Source organism: Pavona decussata, unplaced genomic scaffold, assembly GCF_977016875.1.
Source record: "Pavona decussata unplaced genomic scaffold, jaPavDecu1.1 SCAFFOLD_189, whole genome shotgun sequence".
Classification (NCBI taxonomy): Eukaryota; Metazoa; Cnidaria; class Anthozoa; order Scleractinia; family Agariciidae; genus Pavona; species Pavona decussata.
In genome coordinates, this window is record NW_028145598.1 from 448,957 (window position 1) to 469,053 (window position 20,097).

The 20,097-nt window shown below is 40.5% G+C and overlaps 1 protein-coding gene and 1 pseudogene across 2 annotated transcripts in view; both read left to right on the forward strand.

Moving 5' to 3' along the window:
- LOC146462399 (cytosolic endo-beta-N-acetylglucosaminidase-like) overlaps positions 1-9,931 on the forward strand; it is a 37,246-nt pseudogene extending 27,315 nt beyond the window's left edge. The window contains exons 12-14 of the transcript XR_014857155.1: positions 281-357; positions 2,234-2,280; positions 8,610-9,931. The product of XR_014857155.1 is annotated as a cytosolic endo-beta-N-acetylglucosaminidase-like (transcript). The remainder of the gene's footprint in view (positions 1-280; positions 358-2,233; positions 2,281-8,609) is intronic.
- A 2,746-nt stretch (positions 9,932-12,677) lies between these two features.
- On the forward strand, positions 12,678-19,097 carry LOC146462400 (galactokinase-like). Its single transcript, XM_085085692.1, has 6 exons — positions 12,678-12,859; positions 13,811-14,256; positions 15,335-15,516; positions 16,097-16,247; positions 17,246-17,408; positions 18,750-19,097. The coding sequence occupies exons 1-6, from the start codon at positions 12,704-12,706 to the stop codon at positions 18,819-18,821; spliced, it is 1,170 nt and encodes a 389-aa protein (XP_084941818.1). The 5' UTR covers positions 12,678-12,703; the 3' UTR covers positions 18,822-19,097.
- Positions 19,098-20,097: the final 1,000 nt, after the last annotated feature.

Genomic DNA, 20,097 nt, shown 5'->3' on the forward strand with positions numbered 1-20,097 from the left:
GAAACACGCATTACAGAACGTTTGTTATTATACAAAACAAAAGATGGAGCTTGAACATCCTGCTGCAGTCAATTTGCCTCTGTTATTTTATGGTATAGCATCACTCCCCTTATTAATTAAGGATAATATTACAAGCCTACTTACCTAGTGACAGCATTATAAAGGATAGATTTCATGTCGGTAAATCCTGCTTCTCACCTGCGGTAATTAAGCGCAGGAATAATCAAAAGCACAAGAAAAAGGCAGTTTCACTGTGACTTCTTTTTCCTCATTAATTCAGATATTATTTGATTGACAAAGAAGAATTGGTTGGTTGCAAGGTGCAAGAAGTGAGCCTGATTTGCGCTGTTTCCCATGGTAAGGATAATAGTGTACCTCAAGTGTAAGATGTTCATTAAGTTCATTGTAGATAACAAGTTAATTTAACACTGTAGCATATCACTGGACATCACCCTGCTTTAGCCATTTTCAGTCGTTCCTCAGTCTTGTTACAACCATATCAGAGTCCTTCCAAACTTGTAGTACTGACAATCATTTGACAGAAGTACCACACTTGTGCTACAGGTATATCGTATCACAGTCACACCACATTTGTGATACAGTTATATCGTATCACAGTCACACCACATTTGTGATACAGTTATATCGTATCACAGTCACACCACACTTGGGCTACAGTTATGTCGTATCACAGTCACACCACATTTGTGATACAGTTATATCGTATCACAGTCACACCACACTTGTGCTACAGTTATGTCGTCACACGGGCATACTTACAGCCTGATGTAGTCACACTACACTTGCGCTATAGTTATGTCGTCACAGTCACACCACTCTTGCGCTACAGTTATGTCGTCACAAGGCACACTCACAGTCTGATGTCACAGTATCACCACTCTTGCGCTACAGTTATGTCGTCACAGTCACACCACTCTTGCGCTACAGTTATGTCGTCACAGTCACACCACTCTTGCGCTACAGTTATGTCGTCACTAGGCACACTCTTAGTCTGATGTCCCAGTAACACCACACTTAGGCTGCAGTTATGTCGTCACGTAGGCATACTTTCATCCTGTGTATTGCAACATCCTCCATAATATAATATTGTAATTTCATTTATATAATTTAGTAACATCTAAACCTGAAGAAGGCTCGTTTGGCCAGCCGAAATATTGTTTTTAAAATATATTACGTTGTGTCAGCTTTGCAGTGGTCTTTGGACTTCTCATCGTCTATACTTTCAGCCTTTACACCCTTATGTTAAAGTCACACTACACTTGTGCTTTAGTTATGTCTTCACAGTCACACCACTCTTGCGCTACAGTTATGTCGTCACAGTCACACCACTCTTGCGCTACAGTTATGTCGTCACTAGGCACACTCACAGTCTGATGTCACAGTAACACCACACTTACGCTGCAGTTATGTTGTCACATAGGCATACTTTTAGCCTTTACAGCCTGGCCCCAGTTGTTCAAAGGCCGGATAACTTTATCCAGTGGATAAGTCACTATCCGACAGTCAATCTGTGCAAAGATTTCAGTATTTCCTCTTGTACAAGCGAATATGAACACTCTAACCACAGCTTAGTTTGGGAGTGTACGAAAACCTTGGACAACATTTAACGTGAAGTATTTTTTTAACCCTGAAAAGCGCCTTATCCACCGGATAAAGTTATCCGGCCTTTGAACAACTGGGGCCTGATGTTAAAGTCACACTACACTTGTGCTATAGTTATGTCGTCACAGTCACACCACTCTTGCGCTACAGCTTTGTCGTCACAAAGGCACACTCACAACCTGATGTCACAGTCACACCACACTTATGCTGCAGGTTGTCGTCACAGGCACACTTACAGTCTGATGTCACATTCGCTTCTCACATGCTAACCCATGCCTTACTTGTTGTATGTCATGTTACAGTTGCACAATGCTTGTGCTGTCATGCCACAGTCATACCACACATGTACTCTGTCATTTCACGTTTTACCACGCTAAGGCTTTTGTTATAGCTGTGTCACAGTTAGACCTCACTTGTGTTACAGTCGTACTATCATTCCACAGTTGCATTGAGAGTCGTACTAGAAATGCTTGTGGTTGATTTGTTTTTTCTCAACAATCATAAGTCGACACTGGTTACTTGTTTTCCTACTTCGATTTATAATTTGTCAGGTTTTGTGAGTAGTGCACAAAACGCCTATCTAATTTACATTCCTAATGTTTGTTGCTAGATGCGGAATCCTCAGGAGCATTCAAACTTCACTTAGGAGAAATTACGGTGAGTTTGAAGGCTTGTTTTACAAGATCAGTGTTTGGTAATCTGGTGTCATAAGTGCAAACGAACTTTTCTACCTCCTGCAACTAAAATAGGCTAACTCTAAAAGAGGGAACGGGGAATCCCGAAAATCCGGAATCTCTAAAAAGGGATCGGAGAATCCCTGGAAAGACTTTCAGCCAAACTCCACTTATGAATAGCCCATTATCAAGTTTGTTGTTAGTAAATGCATAATGATTTAGAAAACTATTAGTAAGAGAGACCCCGGCCTTAAGAGACTCCTGCTTTTAGCGTGTTCCCGCTTTTAGAAATTCTTCCTTTTAGAGATTCCGCGTTCCTTGTTCCCTCATTCTCTGTTCCAATTTTAGAGATTTCTCAGTCTCATAAACCATAGGCTTTTTAAGCAAAAAGGTCATCTATAAAAGGGTAAGCTCCTATTTTATTTTCATACCTTTCTGTGTGTGAAATGCACAGTTAAACACCGTTCAGTGGTTGCAGGATTTTGACTCAAGCGACCTCCGAAAAACTTTCAGAAAATTTCACAATATCGCCACAGTAATATAAGGCATTGGTTTCCAACTCCGTTAACATAGTTTATTTAAAAAAAAAGCCAATTTTGTCAGTAAGGGTTGTAGAAAAACACATTTCATGTTTGTCAGTTGTTTACGTTCTGGTAGTTGATTGACAGCTGAAGGTATAATGGCCGGGCCAGGCCCCGTTTATACCGACATTTCCTGTTTAAAGTATGGTGACGTTTATACAATTTTTTACACTTTTACTTTCCATTGCAAAATCCTGAATTAGTTATTGGTATTCTGTATTCTGAGTCTGTGACTCTATTTGATAGAATCCTCAGTAAAATGTGACCGTTGAAATGAAATGTTGAATGACAAATGAAATCTGCTTTGCTGTACTTTCCTGTTTCACCGTTGCGTTGTTCCAGCTGTACGAAATGTTTCTGATCTTGATATCTGTAGTGTTCAAGCATGATTATGCACCATTTGTCCAATCAGGATAAAACTGTTATGATTGTAATATATTCATAAGCGAGGTGCGAGTTAACGGTCGAGTTGTTGTCATGTAATGTTCTGTGTGTGCGGGTGAATTAAAATACTGATCTTAGATGCTGGCGGTCCGTTTTCATTTGAGAACTTGTACCAGCGTTCTATATTGGCGACGAGGATTTTTAATTCAAGGATTAATTCGAGAATCGACGGGTCATTAATTTAACGGTTAAGCAGTTAAAGATGCCGATGGTGAATCGGAATCAAGTAGCAGAACGGAGTCGAGTGGTTCGGTGATGGTTTCGTTAGATGTCGGTTCGTTGGCGGCGTTCGATACGAAAGGTGATCCGCACGGTTTGAGTCAACGGCGGAGGAAGTGGAAGCGTTCATTCAAGTTATATCTTACCGGAAAGGGAGTTACGGACGACGCACAAAGACGAGCTCTATTGTTGCATGCGGCGGGTGTTGACGTCCAAGAAATATATTTTACACTGGTCAGCGAGGACGAGATTACTACTTTCGAGGCCACGATGAAAGTACTGGATGATTATTTTATCCCGAAGGCAAACGTTCCTTTTGAGAGACATTTGTTTAGACAGATTGCACAGGAAATGGGCGAAACGGTTGATCAGTTTGTTTGCAGACTTCGCCAACGCGCGGCTAGCTGTGATTTCGGGGATAACGAGGACGACTATATTCGCGATCAAGTCATCGACAAGCGTCATCCGAGTGTTATCCGTCGCAAGTTTTTGGAAAAGGAGAGAGCGGTGAGTTTAGACGATTTGTTAAGGATTGCGAGGTCACACGAGGCGGTCGATCGCCAGATGAAGGTGACGGGAACAAACGCGAGCGCCAATCAAGTGAATGCAGTCGGTGGAAAGTCGAATATGAATAAACATTCTGCTAGAGTCAAGATATGTTTTGGTTGTGGTCAAGATGGTCATTTTCGTGGAGACAAGAAGTGTCCCGCGCGCGATCAAGCTTGTCGAGGGTGTGGTGGTATTGGGCATTTCATGGTTAGATGTCCACAGCTTCAAGGTCGTACTAGGGGTGAGTTTAAAGGTTCTACAAGTGGAGGCCGAGGTGTTACCGGTCGGGGCAGAGGTGTGGCTAGTGGGGGCGGAGGTCAAACCTGTGGAGGTAGAAGTACTGTTGGTGGAGGAAGATTTAGACCTGGTAGAACAAGAGAAACAAACCAAGTGGTTGGCGGAGATGATGGTGAACAATTTACCGGACCAGTTCAGCAGAGTCCTGAGTATATGCATTCTTGGTAGAACAGTGCATCGACCAAGTGAAACAAGATAGTGGTTTGGTAACTCTGATCATCGGAGGAGTGGATTTAGCGGATGTCCTTATCGATTCAGGGGCTACTTGCAATGTGGTGAGTCAGCAAACCTGGGACTTGTTGAAGCAGAGAGGAATCAGGTGCGAGTCTCGCAAGTCAGCTAAGACACTTTTCGCTTATGGTGGCACAGAACCATTACCAACTCTGGGCACTTTCACTGCAGATGTTATGCTCTCGGGCAGCAGTAATGGTTGTCAAGGGCAACGGGCAAACGCTGCTAGGTCGTAACTGACTGTGAATGGAGACAAGTGCCAGTTTACGATGACAAAGCTCACGTTCTTCGGCCATGAACTGACAAGTAACGGAGTTAATCCAAGTGAAGAGAAAGTGGCTGCTATTAGAGACGCAAGATCTCCCAAGGACGCAAGTGAAGTTCGATCTTTCATGGGTTTGGTCCAGTATTCAGCGAAGTTCATGCTAGACCTAGCATCCATAGCCAAGCCCATTCAGGAGTTGACCAGGAAGGGCGTTACGTTCAAGTGGGGTGCGGAACAGCAGAGATCATTTCAAGAGTTGAAGAAGCTGATTACACAAGCCGAGACACTGGCTTATTATCAGGTGGGCTGCAGGACAAGAATTGTTGCTGATGCGTCCCCAGTGGGGTTAGGGGCAGTTCTGACGCAACAGCAGGGAGGCGTGTGGAGAGTCATTTCCTATGCGTCCAGAAACTTGTCTGATGTGGAATGTCGTTACAGTCAGACTGCAAAGGAAGTACTCGCATTAGTCTGGACGTGCGAACGATTCAGCATGTACGTTACTGGTGAAACTTTTGAACTGGAAACAGATCACAAACCTTTAGAGCGCATATATTCGCGCACGTCAAAGCCGTGCGCGCGAACTGAGAGATGAGCGTTGTGCTTACAAGGATTCAACTTTACAGTGGTGTACCGACCAGGGAAGACGAACATTGCTGATGCCTTATCCAGGTTAAACTCTGTGGAGTCATGTGACGGTGGCGAAAAGTATGACTTCGTCAAAACCATCGTAGAGAACAGCGTGCCTGTTGCTTTGTCTTACCGAGAGAAATTGAGGAGGCGTCTTACAATGATGAGGAACTATGTCAAGTGAAGAACTGTGTACGTTCTGGTAACTGGGAACGTTGTACACTCTCCTCGTACGTTCCTATCAAGGACGAATTGTGTATTTATGGTGAAATTTTGCTTCGTGGTACTAGGATTATAGTTCCCAGGGTCCTACGGGAGAAGGTCGTGAGATTGGCGCACGAAGGCCATCAGGGGATGGTTAAGACAAAATATCGACTTCGCAATAAAGTTTGGTGGCCGGGAATGGACAAGGACGCAGAAAAGGTGTGCAAGGTGTGCCATGGCTGTCAGGTTACTTCGGGTTACGACCCACCTGAGCCGATGTCTCGTGTGTTGCCTCTTACCGCCCCGTGGCAAGATTGCAGTGCAGACCTGCTAGGTCCCCTGCCCTCGGGAGAATGTAGTTTGGTGGTGGTTGATAATTTCAGCAGATTTCTGGAAGTGGCTATCTTGAAGTCTACCACGAGCGCAAAGATTATTAAAGCGTTCTCCCGATGTTTGCGAGGTTTGGTGTTGCGTTTTCTCTGAGGACAGATAATGGTCCACAATTTGTGTCCGAGGAGTTCGAGACGTTTCTACGTAGTCATGGTGTTGAACATCAAAGGACTACTCCATTATGGCCGCAGGCCAATGGCGCGGTCGAGCGTCAGAATCGTTCTTTGCTTAAGTGTCTGCGGATCGCACATTTGGAGAAGAAGAACCTGCGGACTGAATTGGTTACATGGTTGACAGCGTACAGGTCTACCCCGCAGGTCACAACCGGGGCCACACCCTTCTCTTTGATGTTTGGAAGAGAGATGCGGTCCAAACTACCGGAACTGAGAGGAGAGACGGTGGACGTTTCACGGGAAAAAACACGCGACAAAGACTGGTCGAACAAGTTGAAAGGGAAGAGATATGAGGACGACAAGAGAGGCGCTGTCCGTAAGTCAATCAGAGTGACCCAGAGTCGGCGATGCAGTGCTTCTAAAAGCAGAAAAATCGAACAAGTTGTCAAGCAATTTTCATCCAAGCCTATTTAAGGTCGTTCAGAAGACCGGAAGTGGGGTAACTGTCAGGAATGACGTGGGAGTGGAGTTCAAGCGCAACACAGCGTTTGTCAAGAAATACAATGTACCGGAGGCCGTAACCAGTGATGGCGGTTGTTTAGCTGATCGTGAAGGAGATGGACAAGAGCCAGGGCCTGCAGAAACAGCGGATCGTGAGGGAGACAGGCAGGATCCAGAGCCAGCAGAAAGAGACAACAGACGAGATGAAGGACAAAATGGACGTAAACTGCCAGAACCGGAAGTCCGCCCGAATGTTGTTCGTAGGTCTACTCGCCAAGTCCAAAGACCTTCGCGGTTCAATGACTTTGTTTTATCGTTAAGGAATTGGTTTGCGGTTCAAGGACAATGTTATGCCATTAAGTGTTTATTCCGCTTACATCGTGACTGCTAAGCTAGATTTTGTTTTGTTTTGTTTGCTTGTAACGAATCTAATTATAAGGCTTTCGTTTTTTTTTTGTTTAGCCCTGATACGTAGCGTTGATTAGGTTTCGTTTAAGAAATGGAGGGATGAAGTGTTCAAGCATGATTATGCACCATTTGTCCACACCATTTGTCCAATCAGGATAAAGCTGTTATGATTGTAATATATTCATAAGCGAGGTGCTAGTTAACGGTCGAGTTGATGTCATGTAATGTTCTGTGTGTGCGGGTGAATTAAAATACTGATCTTAGATGCTGGCGTTCCGGTTTCATTTGAGAACTTGTACCAGCGTTTTACAATATCCTGAGGTGTTACCATTCAAATGAAAGCTACTAAACCATACTTTGAGGATTTTTTTTTATTGCATGTTGCTGTCAGACCGGATCTTAGAATGTTATTATATACTTTTCCCTCGCTAAGTCTATCTTCCGTCTTGCTTGTACGGTAATTTAGAGGGGATGTGTCACGTTGATTAGGTGTTATTTCTGTTGCAATGTTACTGACTAGGGACCCCACGGGATTCTGGTTCCCTGACTGTTTTCTCTCTCTCCCCCCCCCCCCCCCCACCTCAAACTGTTGTTGCCGCCATGTTTGAGTTGAGTTAGAGGACACGCGATGGGCAGTTGTCAACATTCTTACGAAAATTAAGCCGAACCTAATACCTTGAGTTAAGTACATGAAACGTTTGGTGTCTGAATCAGTTGAGAACGGCTGTTTCTTCCCGCCTGGCTCAGCCGGGAATTTCGCCTTTGGCCGGAACGGCTTTGGTTCAGACGTCGAACTTTTCATGACCGGAACCTAATGCATATTTCGGATGCTGTCATGCTGTAGAGAGAATGTTTTGCTTCAAGTAAATTAAGTTCGGCGTCGGAATCAAAAGGCGGGAGTTTCGCTTTCATAGTGAGGTTCACAGCAACTCGGAAATGGCCTATTGAGGGATTCCTTAAGGGAACTTTTGACGTGCTCTGTACTCACACCGCCGGCATTTTATTCTCATCGCGATCAAATTGCCAATAAATTTCTGTGAAATCTTTGCTGGTATTTTTACACAAACAATTTAAAATGGCGCCTCAAATTGACCTGGGTTTTACGCTGCAAGCGCTGCCAATTGATATGATTAGTCTTCTGTCCAAGTTTTCAATAAAACTAAAACTGAGCTGAATAAAGCTCTCGTTAATTTAACAAGTATTACGGTATTAACCTATTATCGTAGAAGTAGTAATCACTGAATTATTTTTCGGTGTCAAGAAGTCCCCGGCAACCAATACTTAGAAATCTGAGCGGAAGTCAAGCAAAACATATGGTTTTCTCGTTTAATCACGTGATGATCGTAATGTGATTGACGGGAAAGCTGAAAAGATGTTTGGTCAGCTTTCGTCAGTTTCCTTCATCAGATTTGACATGATAGAGGCAGTTTACGTAAACTGGTTTGGAAATTTCATAGTGCACTGTTTTTTTTTTTTATATTAGATCTTTGATCCACAAGCTCTCAAACGGCCACTACCATCTGCGCAAAACTTTAGATGCCGCGACTTGGAGAAGAAATCAACTGACCCAGGACACCTCTTAGTGAGCCTCACTCTCATGTGGGACTGTCCAATCAGTGATGGGCACGTTGACGATCCTGCGCATTGCAACATCTTCAGAGTGACGCAGGACTCCAACGTCTTTCTGGGCCAAGCATTTGTGGAGGCATACCGAGTTTGTCAGATAACCGTCTCTAAAGCCTGTTCCTCTGTGGAATTTATCGTGCAGGTTGTAACTAGGTCCGGATTAAAGAAGCCTCTGCACGAATGCAGCCATTACAAATTAACTCTTCAGTGATTTGCACCTTGCAGTGAAACATCGATTAGAATAATGCTGATAAATGATGGGGGTGATAAATTTAACAATGATAGCATTTCATTACACGAGATAAGAACTGTGCTATGAGGAGTCCCTGTAGAGACTCTTGAACGGTAATTTCAACTTTAAATGGACAAAGAACTTTCATCAACATGTTTTCTCGCTCTATTGTCACCCCCTTATCAACCGAGACTATGTTTTTCTCACCGTTTATACCGTCCCCTCCGTTCCGACTTCCTTGATGATGGAAATTATGGCTACCTAGAATTAGTTTTTGAAATGGTGGAGGCAGAATTTAAGCTCCCAACGTCACGTCTGTTGGACTATTTTGACAAATGGACAAAACAATTTCGAAACAAATTCTCCACCGCCCGCTATGTTCCCCCACTCAGTTTGTTTCGCTTTTCGTCGTTGGACACCATTTAAAGCGCGCTCGAACCTGCGGGACGTTGCAAAACGACGTTGTTTCCATGCCTCCACCATTTGGAGTCGCTCCTTCTTTTAATTTAGGCGCCGTCCATATATATCTGTTTCCGTTTGAATACGCAACTTTATCTTTGCGGTGAAAACGGTCACCCGGAAATGCAACTCCAGAGTGGAGATGTACGAACATGCCGCTTTCGTTTTCTCGAAAACGATGACGTCACGAGGTCGAAGTCAACGGCCATCGGTTTCCAAGAGTTCCGTTTTCGATGACCATTTTCATCGGATACGTCAGTGTGGACGGAAGGCAAAATGAACAAACGGACTTGCGTTTTCAAACGAAAACGGACACGTGTGGCCTGTGCCTTAGGTTTTGGTTGTCTCACTTACAGGTTGTTCCTGTTGAACATCTATTTACACTTAGATACTTTTATTAGTTTTGCTATATTTATCCATTTTGTGTAGTACTTTCTTTTTCTCTGTTGGTTTATTCTTAGATTGAGCGCATCTATAAATTGGTACGAGTTTTAGTGATTGAGTAAGTAAGTAAGTAAGTAAGTAAGTAAGTGAGTAAGTAAGTAAGTAGGTAGGTAGGTAGGTAGGTAGGTAGGTAGGTAGGTAGGTAGGTAGGTAGGTAGGTAGGTAGGTAGGTAAGTAAGTAAGTAAGTAAGTAAGTAAGTTCTTTAATTTAAGAGGTTAACACTAAATAGTGTAGAAACACTAATAAACATGTGGCCCTCTATCTAAAACTATAAGAAAATACAAAGTTAAAAACTACAATATTCTAGAAATAATATTAATTGAAACCTACATGTAAAAATCCAAGAAATCTAATCGTTCTTTTAAAAATTACCCCTAACGGCACGTTTAAAAAGATTTTAAACGTTTAAGTGTTATTGATTGCATAAAACATATAATCAAGCGTGTTTCCCTAAACAACAACAACAATAATAGTAAGCATAATCATAATCATAATAATCATAACAGTTTGTTTTTACTTTGATTTTTTTTTATTAGAAAGAAAAATCAAAGTAAAAACAAACTCAAGACTTGAGTGCAGTGACTATGAGTACGTTTTCCCTAACTGTCACGTTTGATTAGTTATTCGGGGGTTTGCATTTTAACTCCTTTTGTTATTGAGTTTTTTGCTTCGTATTATATTCCAATATTTGATACTTTTCTATTGTTGTGAAGCTAATGTAAGGGTGTGTTTTCGACTTCAATTTTAGAATACAGTTGTTATTTCCTTTGGATAGTTTTAATGGATATTTTCCAGATTATTTGACATTTTCCAGCTGTTGTTCAAAGATTAGAGTTAACAGCTCTGCTGTGGATAGGTTTGCCTACTTCAACATTGGCTTGTGCCTCCTCGAAGGTTGAAATCAAGCCAAAACACTTAAAGATTTTATCAGCCTGATTGGTTTCCCTTTCTATCTATTTTCTTAGAACAGTTGTGTTTTTCTTTCCTGTAAGTGTTTTTTGGCAAAACCAATTCTTATCTCTGGTTGGAACCACCTGGCCTTGGTTGAATTACAGTCGTAAACATGTTTACAGCACACTATAAAGTAAGGCGTGATTTGAGTGATACTTGTAGAGTAGAAGTAGTATTGAGAAGAATTGTTGTAGAGTTTATGTAGTGAAAAATCAGTCCATAAAGAATATAGAAGAGCTACAAAGATTCCTGGTGCCTCTCTGTTGAGTAAAGCGAGTGTCCTAGCTACACTCGAGACCTTTCTGATCTCGAACTCGCCAACCCCATGGCTTGTACTTTGTGAAGGTATTTGACAAGAACTTGATTCCATTGGTATGCGCTCACTAAAAATATCTATGATGTAGTCATTTCAAAGTTTTCCTTACAACTGTGTAACAATTCCTTTTTTGAGTCCTTAGAGGAAATCCTACAACGCCCGGGGGGGGGGGGGGGTACTCCCCTATATAAGGTATATATGTATGTGCCGCCCCAAAGGGTATGGTTTTTGAGCCGTTTTGGTCTGAAAACGGGTATAGATTTTGACAATTACGGTCTGAAATCGGGTCGGGTTTTTGGGGCCGGGAATATTTACGAAAGCTTACAAACATATTTTTCTTCTCAGTACGTAACTGGAACGACTAACTGATAGCGAGAAAAAGAAATAAATAAACTATGTCATTCCAGCTTACTGTTACTCCTTGCGTCAACTTCCGTTCGGCACTGATGCATAATTATCAGGTCTGAAAACGGGTATGAATTTTAGAGGTCAGGTCTGAAAACGGGTGTGGAAAATGGCATGTTTAGGTCTGAAATAGGGTCGGGACTTGAAGACCCGGGCGGCACACCCCCACCAAGAATTCCGAGGAGTACCCCCCCCCCCCCCCCTCCCCGGGCTACAACGCTGCTGAGGAGTATTTTCCTGGGGTATTGTTTACTGTTCACGCTGGTTCTCACCGTTTGTGTCTGTGAATGAAAACCTAAATTATGACCATTCAAATGAAATCTACTGGGCAGTACTTTCCCGTGGTTCTGTTCGTTATTGTACTCTGTGGTTGCATCCTGTGGATCCAAAAAATTATGAGAGTAAGTAAATGCCAGTCAACTGGTTTTAATTGTCGTCTCATATGTGACTCATGTCCTTAAGGTGGGGGTTCACCTGAAAGCCGTTTTCACGCCGCTTAAAATCGGTCAAATGGAAATATCTTGTTTGCATTTCAAGCAATACAAAAACCCTCCATCCATAACACAAATCAATGATTTGGGGTGTTTTATGAATTTTTGGGTGATTTTTAGGTATATTTGGAAGGAAATAATTTTTCTTGAAGGATTGGTAAAATTAAAAGAAATAAGAAATGTTGAAGATTTAGTGAAGTTTTAAAATTAGAATTTGTAGTTAATAACTAATAGACGGATACCAAGTTAGTCCACTAGCAACCTGGGGTGCTCTTGCGGGGTTATCGACTGTCTGTTAGTGTTCCAAAAATCATTTTCTTTTTTCTATCCATTCTTAAAACCTCGTCAAATTTCACTCAAATTCAGGTAGAGCCCCACCTTAACAGATGCTAGTGAGCTTACGCAACTGGACGGCTGAGGGAAGGGGACGGCAAGGTGAAAACCACGAGTGCTAGGAATGTTACAATCTAGAGTCATGAATACTTAGCCGTCACGTTGGTAACACAAGCACAATTTGCCGTCCCACCACATCAGCCGTCCTGCACTAAAGCCAAATACCCTTGTCACGCTATTTACATGCCGTCACGCGGGCTCGTCACGGGTTGGCTCACGTGGCAAGCCTTCAATCAGGTGACAAAGGACTGGGACAAAAATGGCGTCTAAGGGTGTAGAAGCTGTGCTTCAAGAAGCTAAGAATTCTTTCCAAGAACAGTTCAAGGCTAGCCCCACATTCGCGGTTTGTGCACCGGGAAGAGTGAATCTTATCGGCGAACACACAGACTACAACGATGGCTTCGTTTTTCCGATGGTAAGGAAGATAAATTTTGTGTTAACAACGAGAAATCGTAAGACTCATTTGATTAAGACACACTGTCATAAGCTTTATACCATGCTATCATCACTGAAACGTCTACTTACAAGGAATTAAATTCGACAAAAGTTTGTGAAAAGTTCTTTCCTTTTTCAATTTAATCAACTGGCCAACCGTTTCTACGCGTGAGATGGTGATGGAAAATTCCAAATATTCCTTATTCCAATCTTTCAATTCCTGATGCAAATTCAATTAAGTACCCATGTAAGAATTATTTGAAAGCTGCATACAGGGGCCACCACTCTTTAATTACCACAGCCAGTAATTTGTGTCAGAGGGGTGGCTGTCGTACATATACACACCTTCCATCATGTGTACAATAAGCTCCCTCGGTTGTCTTTTCAAATTTGAACCCCTCTCCATCTGGGTCATTTGCTGGCAAAAATATCTGTGGATAGTTTCTTCGCACTCCGATAGTCTTTTAATGGAATTTTGTCATTATATCTTGGCTGCTATCAAGCGAATAACGTCTTTCCGATTTTCAATATGTTACTAAAAATAGTGTGATACTGTCCCTTTAATGTATCCCAGAAAGCTGTTGGGTCTTATCATTCGTGGTTTTTACCTCCTGTCACAGAATCCCTTGCAGATTCCACACTCATTGGTTCACAAACTGAAGAGGGCCCTATCTTGTATCTTTCCCTTTTTTTGAATTTTCATTCTTGACAAACATTCCAACAATCAGACAATCTCCAATATCCAATTTACATTTCACTTTCCTCTATTCATGATTGACAGTTCTGTTCTCAATTCGTTCTGACTCGATCTGACCTTACATTACTAAGATTTACCCAGTTCTTTTTGTGCAACAAGTGGGGGTGGGGATGATCGCATTTGGAATTGACCGAGACATAACAACTGATCATACTATTTTGTTTTTTGCTACAGGCATTAGAGTTGGTGACAGTTTTTGTAGGAAGAAAGTCAGATGGTGATGTCTGCCGGTTAGGAACTTGTGCTAAAGGAGCAGATGAACCGCACATGATCACATTCCCTGTTCCAACACCTGATAGTCCATTGACACCTGGCAAACCATCTTGGGCTAACTACGTCAAGGGTGTTATTGCCAATTTCCCAAGACAAATCCCCGCCTTTGATGCCATGATTGTCACTTCAGTTCCGCTTGGTGGTGGCTTGTCAAGTTCTGCGTCACTTGAAGTTGCCACATACACATTCCTAGAGCAGCTGACTGGGAAAGATGAAAAAGACTTGAAAGCCAAAGCTCTGGTGTGCCAGAAGGCTGAACATGACTTTGCTAATATGCCATGTGGAATCATGGACCAGTTCATTTCGGTCATGGGCAAGAAAGGCAATGCATTACTGCTTGACTGCAGGTACACTTAAACCTCTTCTTATGATCAGTGTTAAGTTCATTCTTACAACTTTTTTAACAGCAGCTTGTTAAACATCACAACAGCAATTTATGGACATTTAACATTGATTTTCACAATTTTCATTGCTTAACTTTCTTTAAACTGAACGTTGAAGTACAGTGTGTTGAAGACATGATATTGCAATTTTTTGTCCTTCATTTTTTTAAGGTGACTAACCTCATTTGAACTGAAACTAAAATAATATCTGGTGTGAAAATCTTTTGTTAAAGTAAGGGCAACAGAAACATTGAATCTGAAAATCTGAATTATGAATTAGCTTTCAGTCATTTTGGCTTTCATAGGATGTGACAATTTATGTACTATGCATGTAGTGTATGCTTGGTTTCAGCTTGGGGCTCATTTTATTTAATGAAATTATCAGCTTTTATAATCCAAATATTTTTACTTTTCTTTTAATTGTTTAAAGTGCATCACTTTCAAGACGCAATGTATCCTACCTTACTGTAGATACCATAGCCAGCACATACACTGTACATGTATCCCAAAGCTATGTAACTGTACAAATATTTAACAATTAGCCTGTGAAATCGCGCAGAATAATAATTATTTACCTGATACTTAGCTGTCAATGGCCAAGTTGGCTAAAATCAGAGGATACAATGTATCCTGCAAGATTGAGCAGGATTTACATGTATTGTTTTATTATCCAACATATTGTTAACAAAACCCATTTTTTTTTTGTAGAAAAGCTCCAGACAATCTTTATCTTGCCATTTTTCTTCAACACACAGAATTACATATAGTTATCGCAGGATATGCACGATGACCATATTTGGGCAGTGTTAAAGTGTGTTGAAAAATAAGTACAGATATTTGCCCTTTAAAGTTTCGAACAGGTATATATGTCTTCATGCTATATATAGGTTGTTGTTTAAAATCCTTAGTTACAGTGAGGGTGTTAATTGTTTAAGTGTGAATAACTCTTTGAAAACAAAAGTGTTAAGCGACTTTTTGTGAAAGTACAGTGTACCAGCTTATGGCTTAATTTTTGTAAATTTTTGCTGACATTTTCCATTAGATCAATGGAAGCCAAACTTGTTGCTATGACAAACCCAGAGTTGGTTGTTTTGGTAACCAACTCAAATGTGCGGCATGAGTTGACGGGAAGTGAGTACCCAACAAGGAGGAAGCAATGTGAAACAGCTGCAGCAGCGCTAGGGAAGCCCAGTCTTAGAGAAGTAACCATGTCAGAATTGGAAGGTAGGGTACATGTTTGCAGCCACACTCACATTATGATTAAGTTAGTAACTATTGGTTTTCAAAGTCTTGAAATTTGTTCCCCTCGTGTACTGCAAATGTGTGAATGTGAGTTCTCAAACTCATGAATAACTCATGAGGAAAAAACAAAGGGAATCATGACCATGAAGGAGGTTTGGAAATGTGATCTTAATTATCATAAATTAAGATAAGAATTGTTAATGAAGTTAATAATTATTGAATTCTGAATGGCTTTCTTAAAAAGCAAATTGAATTAGTGTTGATGATTTCGCTGTTAAAATTTGGGTCCTTGGAAAAATACTGAAAATCTCTTAATATTTGTACAACAGTTAGGTATGTGTAGAAGTAAGGCATTGAGAGTTTCTAGTACTGTTGGTGTGAAATTGGTTGTTTTAAAGGAAATTGTTACAAAGTCTTGGTGGTAAGGATGAGGTCTTGTAAGAATGTACATGAACTGACCTAATTGTAGCAGGTGGATGTCATTGAATTATGATAGCTTAAATGATGCTGAATTACAATGCTATTTGCCTATGTTGACTAACAGTGATGCTAAACTTCACAGCTAACAAGGGAAAGCTTGAAGATGTTGTGTTCCGCCGAGCACGACACGTTGTCGGGGAAATCCAAAGGACCACTGAAGCAGCTGTAGCACTTGAGAAAGAAGATTATGACAAATTTGGAAAGCTGATGGTGGAAAGCCACAACTCTCTTCGGTAATGGAAGATATCTTTATTTATAACAACTTTATTTGCATAACAATCAGTAAACAAGAAATGCCAGAAAACAGGGTGCCAACAGGGAGGACCTGAATTATACTGCCCTAAAAGCTTACAAAGCTTTACGCTAATGCTATCTTGGAAATTGTATGCTGTCTATGATATAATGTGTCCACAAATACATGTAGGAAGCTCAAGGCGGAAAATTGATCAAAAGTTAACTTGTAGCCAACAACAGAGAATCTTGCCAAATCCGCTTACCCCATTGCTAGGGGCAGACTTTGTGAAGGCAGTCTGGCCAAGTTGTTGAAAGTATACCAGAGGTGTAATCTGACTATAATATAATATTATTATCGTCTCGGGAAACGTCAGGACTCGAGGGAAAACAAAACTAACTAGTTTCCCGAGGGACCGTACATTAAGTGCTTTGTTATATATTTAGACTTTCCCTTCAACAATCATAGCAAAACAAACTGAGAGGGCAACGACTGTGGAATTGTATCCCGATCAGATCAGGATACTGTACATTTGTATTTGATCAGGGGCACGTGACCAAGAATCAACCAATCACAGTGCTCGTTTTGTTGAGTGCAAATCTACATGTAGGTATATGGCAAAAGGAGGTATCATGGTAAACCCCAGTTTCAAATCCTAATGACAACACTTTGTAAATAGTCAACTGGTTTAAAGCCTCCCTACAAGTTTGGATTTTTACAGACGTTTAAGCTTAATAGTTTGCGTTATGTCTTTCAGTTATTTATAGTGTCCCCAATTAGCAAGGCAGTGCTAAATTAATTTACCCTTAAATAAAGTTATGAAGTTATAAAGTTAATATGATAGAACTTAGCGAATTGCTTCTTGGAAGTATACATGTAAAAAAAAAAATTGGATGGGGAGAGAGGAAAGAAGGCGGTGAATAGTTTTACTATAGCAATGGAGAGCACTAGTTTACACTTTCTTTTTGATCCAATTTTCCTGTTCTCTTATTGCTGTAGAGATGACTATGAAGTAAGCTGCGAAGAGCTTGATTTACTGGTTAAACTTGCTTGTGAGGTGGATGGAGTGTATGGTTCCCGTATGACAGGTGGAGGTTTTGGTGGATGTACTGTGACTCTGGTCAAACAGTCATCAGTGGATGCTCTAATTAAACATATTCAGGTGGGTATCCTGTGGTATTTCAGACCATCAATGAACAGTCTAATTTAAGGACAGTGCCTACCTATTTACCTTTGCTACTGTGCATACGTTCTTCGCATCTCGAGATACTTGGGTTTTCTATAAGTGGTGCTTACTAATACAGGGATATTTTGTATTTTATTTTGGGGGGTAACCTGGAGGCATCTTTTAGAGATAATAAAGCTTCACTTTGGCAAAAAAAAAGCCATACATTGCTTTGTATTTACGGTTTTTTAGAATAATTGTTGCTTAATTATCTCTGAAAGATGTGTGGTTACCCCCAATTTTCTTTTTTGATTCCAATAGCCCTTGCTAAGATCTACTTTGCCCGCATAGTCATAACCTGCGCAAACATACTTTGGTATTAGTAGGCACCATCCTAAATGTATTTAGTTGAGTGGTCTTGTGGTTACTACAGAACTGTTATTTAAAGCAATCTGTTTATCAAGGAATGCAGTATTTCCTGGAAATTTTAGTAGGCAAACATTATATCGAGGTTTTTGTATTATTCCTAAATGCAGTTTCTTATTAAAACTTTCTGCATTGGAAAATTTAATTAAAATATGAATCATTTGAAACTTATCATGAAATAACAAATAGTACCTTTTGGGAAATAAACTGTAATTATTTCTTGCAAAATAAACATACATTGCATGCCAAATGACTGGACATTATGTCCAGGCTCTGGTTTTGAATGGAACCTGTTTAGATCATACAACATCAGTGATAAGAATTTTTGAAGTAATCCATTATATATCAAACGCAAGGAGGAGTGTTTCATCTTGATTTCCAAACACCAAGAAGTGAGTTAAAAAATGAGGTGCAGCCGAGTTTTTTTTCTTATTTACTTCGAGTTGTTTGGAAATCGGGTAAAACACTCTTTCGTGTGTTTGATATAGCTTCTCAAACCATTCATAATTCTTGGAGAAGTTCAAAGCAAACTTGCACCAAATTATATGATAATTAAAATCACATTTCCAAACCTCCAGTTCTTCATGGTAGTGATTTTCTTTGTTTTCTCTTCACAAATTATTAATGTCTGGTAAAGAACAAACTAAGTTAATGAAATCAAAGTGTGTGTACCACTAACACTTGAAGTAATATATAAAACACGAGAAAGCGTGTTTCATCAGATATCCAAACACTGAGAAGTAGGTTGAGGAGAAAAGCAGATCCCTGTATTAGTAGGTACCACCAATAGGAAACCCGAGTATCTCGAGATGCGCAAAACGCGTGCGCAGTAACAAAAGTAGGCACCGTCCTTAAACCCGTTAGTCAGTAACCGCAAACTAATGATAAATTTTTGTTTTGCCTTTTTTTTAGGAGGGGTATGGAAACAAGGCTACATGTATAGTGACCAGCCCAGCTGATGGAGCAAAAGCTCTGAGCCTGTGATGCTAGAATTCAGTTTTCAATGTAATGCCAAGAAGAAAGCGTGCTTAAAAAAAATAGAAGAAGAAGAAGAAAGCGTGCCAAAAGTAAATTATTTAGCGTTACTTAGGTTTTTTAAATTTCTAAACACAGTTTTAAGTTCATTCATTGAAAACGCTAATCTAAATGACGTAGTATTTTTTGTAGGTAGCGCATTTTTCCGTATGGGCTAGGTAATAGTCAAAGGTTGTTAAAACTGAAAGTGGAATAAACTAGAGCCACTGCTCTTATTCGCCATTATTCGTTATCATTTCAATTTAATATTTAGTTTTGCATGAATGCCAGTAACAATACGTTAAGAACCCCAGGTGACTGACTGGCTGAGTGACTGCTTAGAGGAAGGGCTAACTGATGAACAGGCAGAAAGAATGCCTTCAGACTGAATGAATGTCCAGCCTAATGACTGACTGGGTAGCTTGCTGACTGACTGACCGATTTACTGACTGTTGACTGGCTGAATAACTGACTGATTAGCTGATTAACTGAATTACTGACCAGCTGACTGACTGTTTGACTGAATAACTGACTGAAGGGCTGGACCAGAACGTTCTGAACTATTGGCTATTTTCACAAATTTGAGATCGCAAACGAATTCGTCAAAACCATCTTGACGAATTCGAGACCTGAAAAGAGTGAACCTATGGCTTGATTTTTGGCTATTTTGAGGTATTAGAAACCAGGAAAGGGTAAACTTATTTCTCGATTTTTGGCCATTTGACAAATTTGAGAATAGAAAGGAGTGAACTTATTGCTCCATTTTTTGCTATTTTCACCAGAAACTGGAAAGAAGTGAATTTTTCTTTTCTTTTCACGAATTTGAGACCAGAAAAAGGGTGATTTTTTGAAGGGTAGTGAACTTATTGCTCGATTTTTCGCTATTTCCATGAATTTGAGATCAGAAAGGGTAAACATATTCCGTGAATTTGAGACGAGAAAGCAATGAACTTGTTCCTTGATTTTTTTTTTATGATTTTAACGAATTTGAGGCCAGAAAGAAGTGAACTTATTGCTCAATCTGTGGCTATTTTCGGTAATTGGAAACGAGAAAGGAGGGAAATTATTGCTGGTGGTTTTTTTTTTTCCTTTTTTTGTTTTGTTTTTTTCTATTTTCACGAATTTGAGACCAGAAAGGAGTGAACTTATTACTCGATTTTTACCTTGTTTTTTGACAAATTTCAGAGAAGGAAGGAATGAACGTATCGCCCAATTTTTTTTCAATGTTTTCCTGAATTTGAGACCA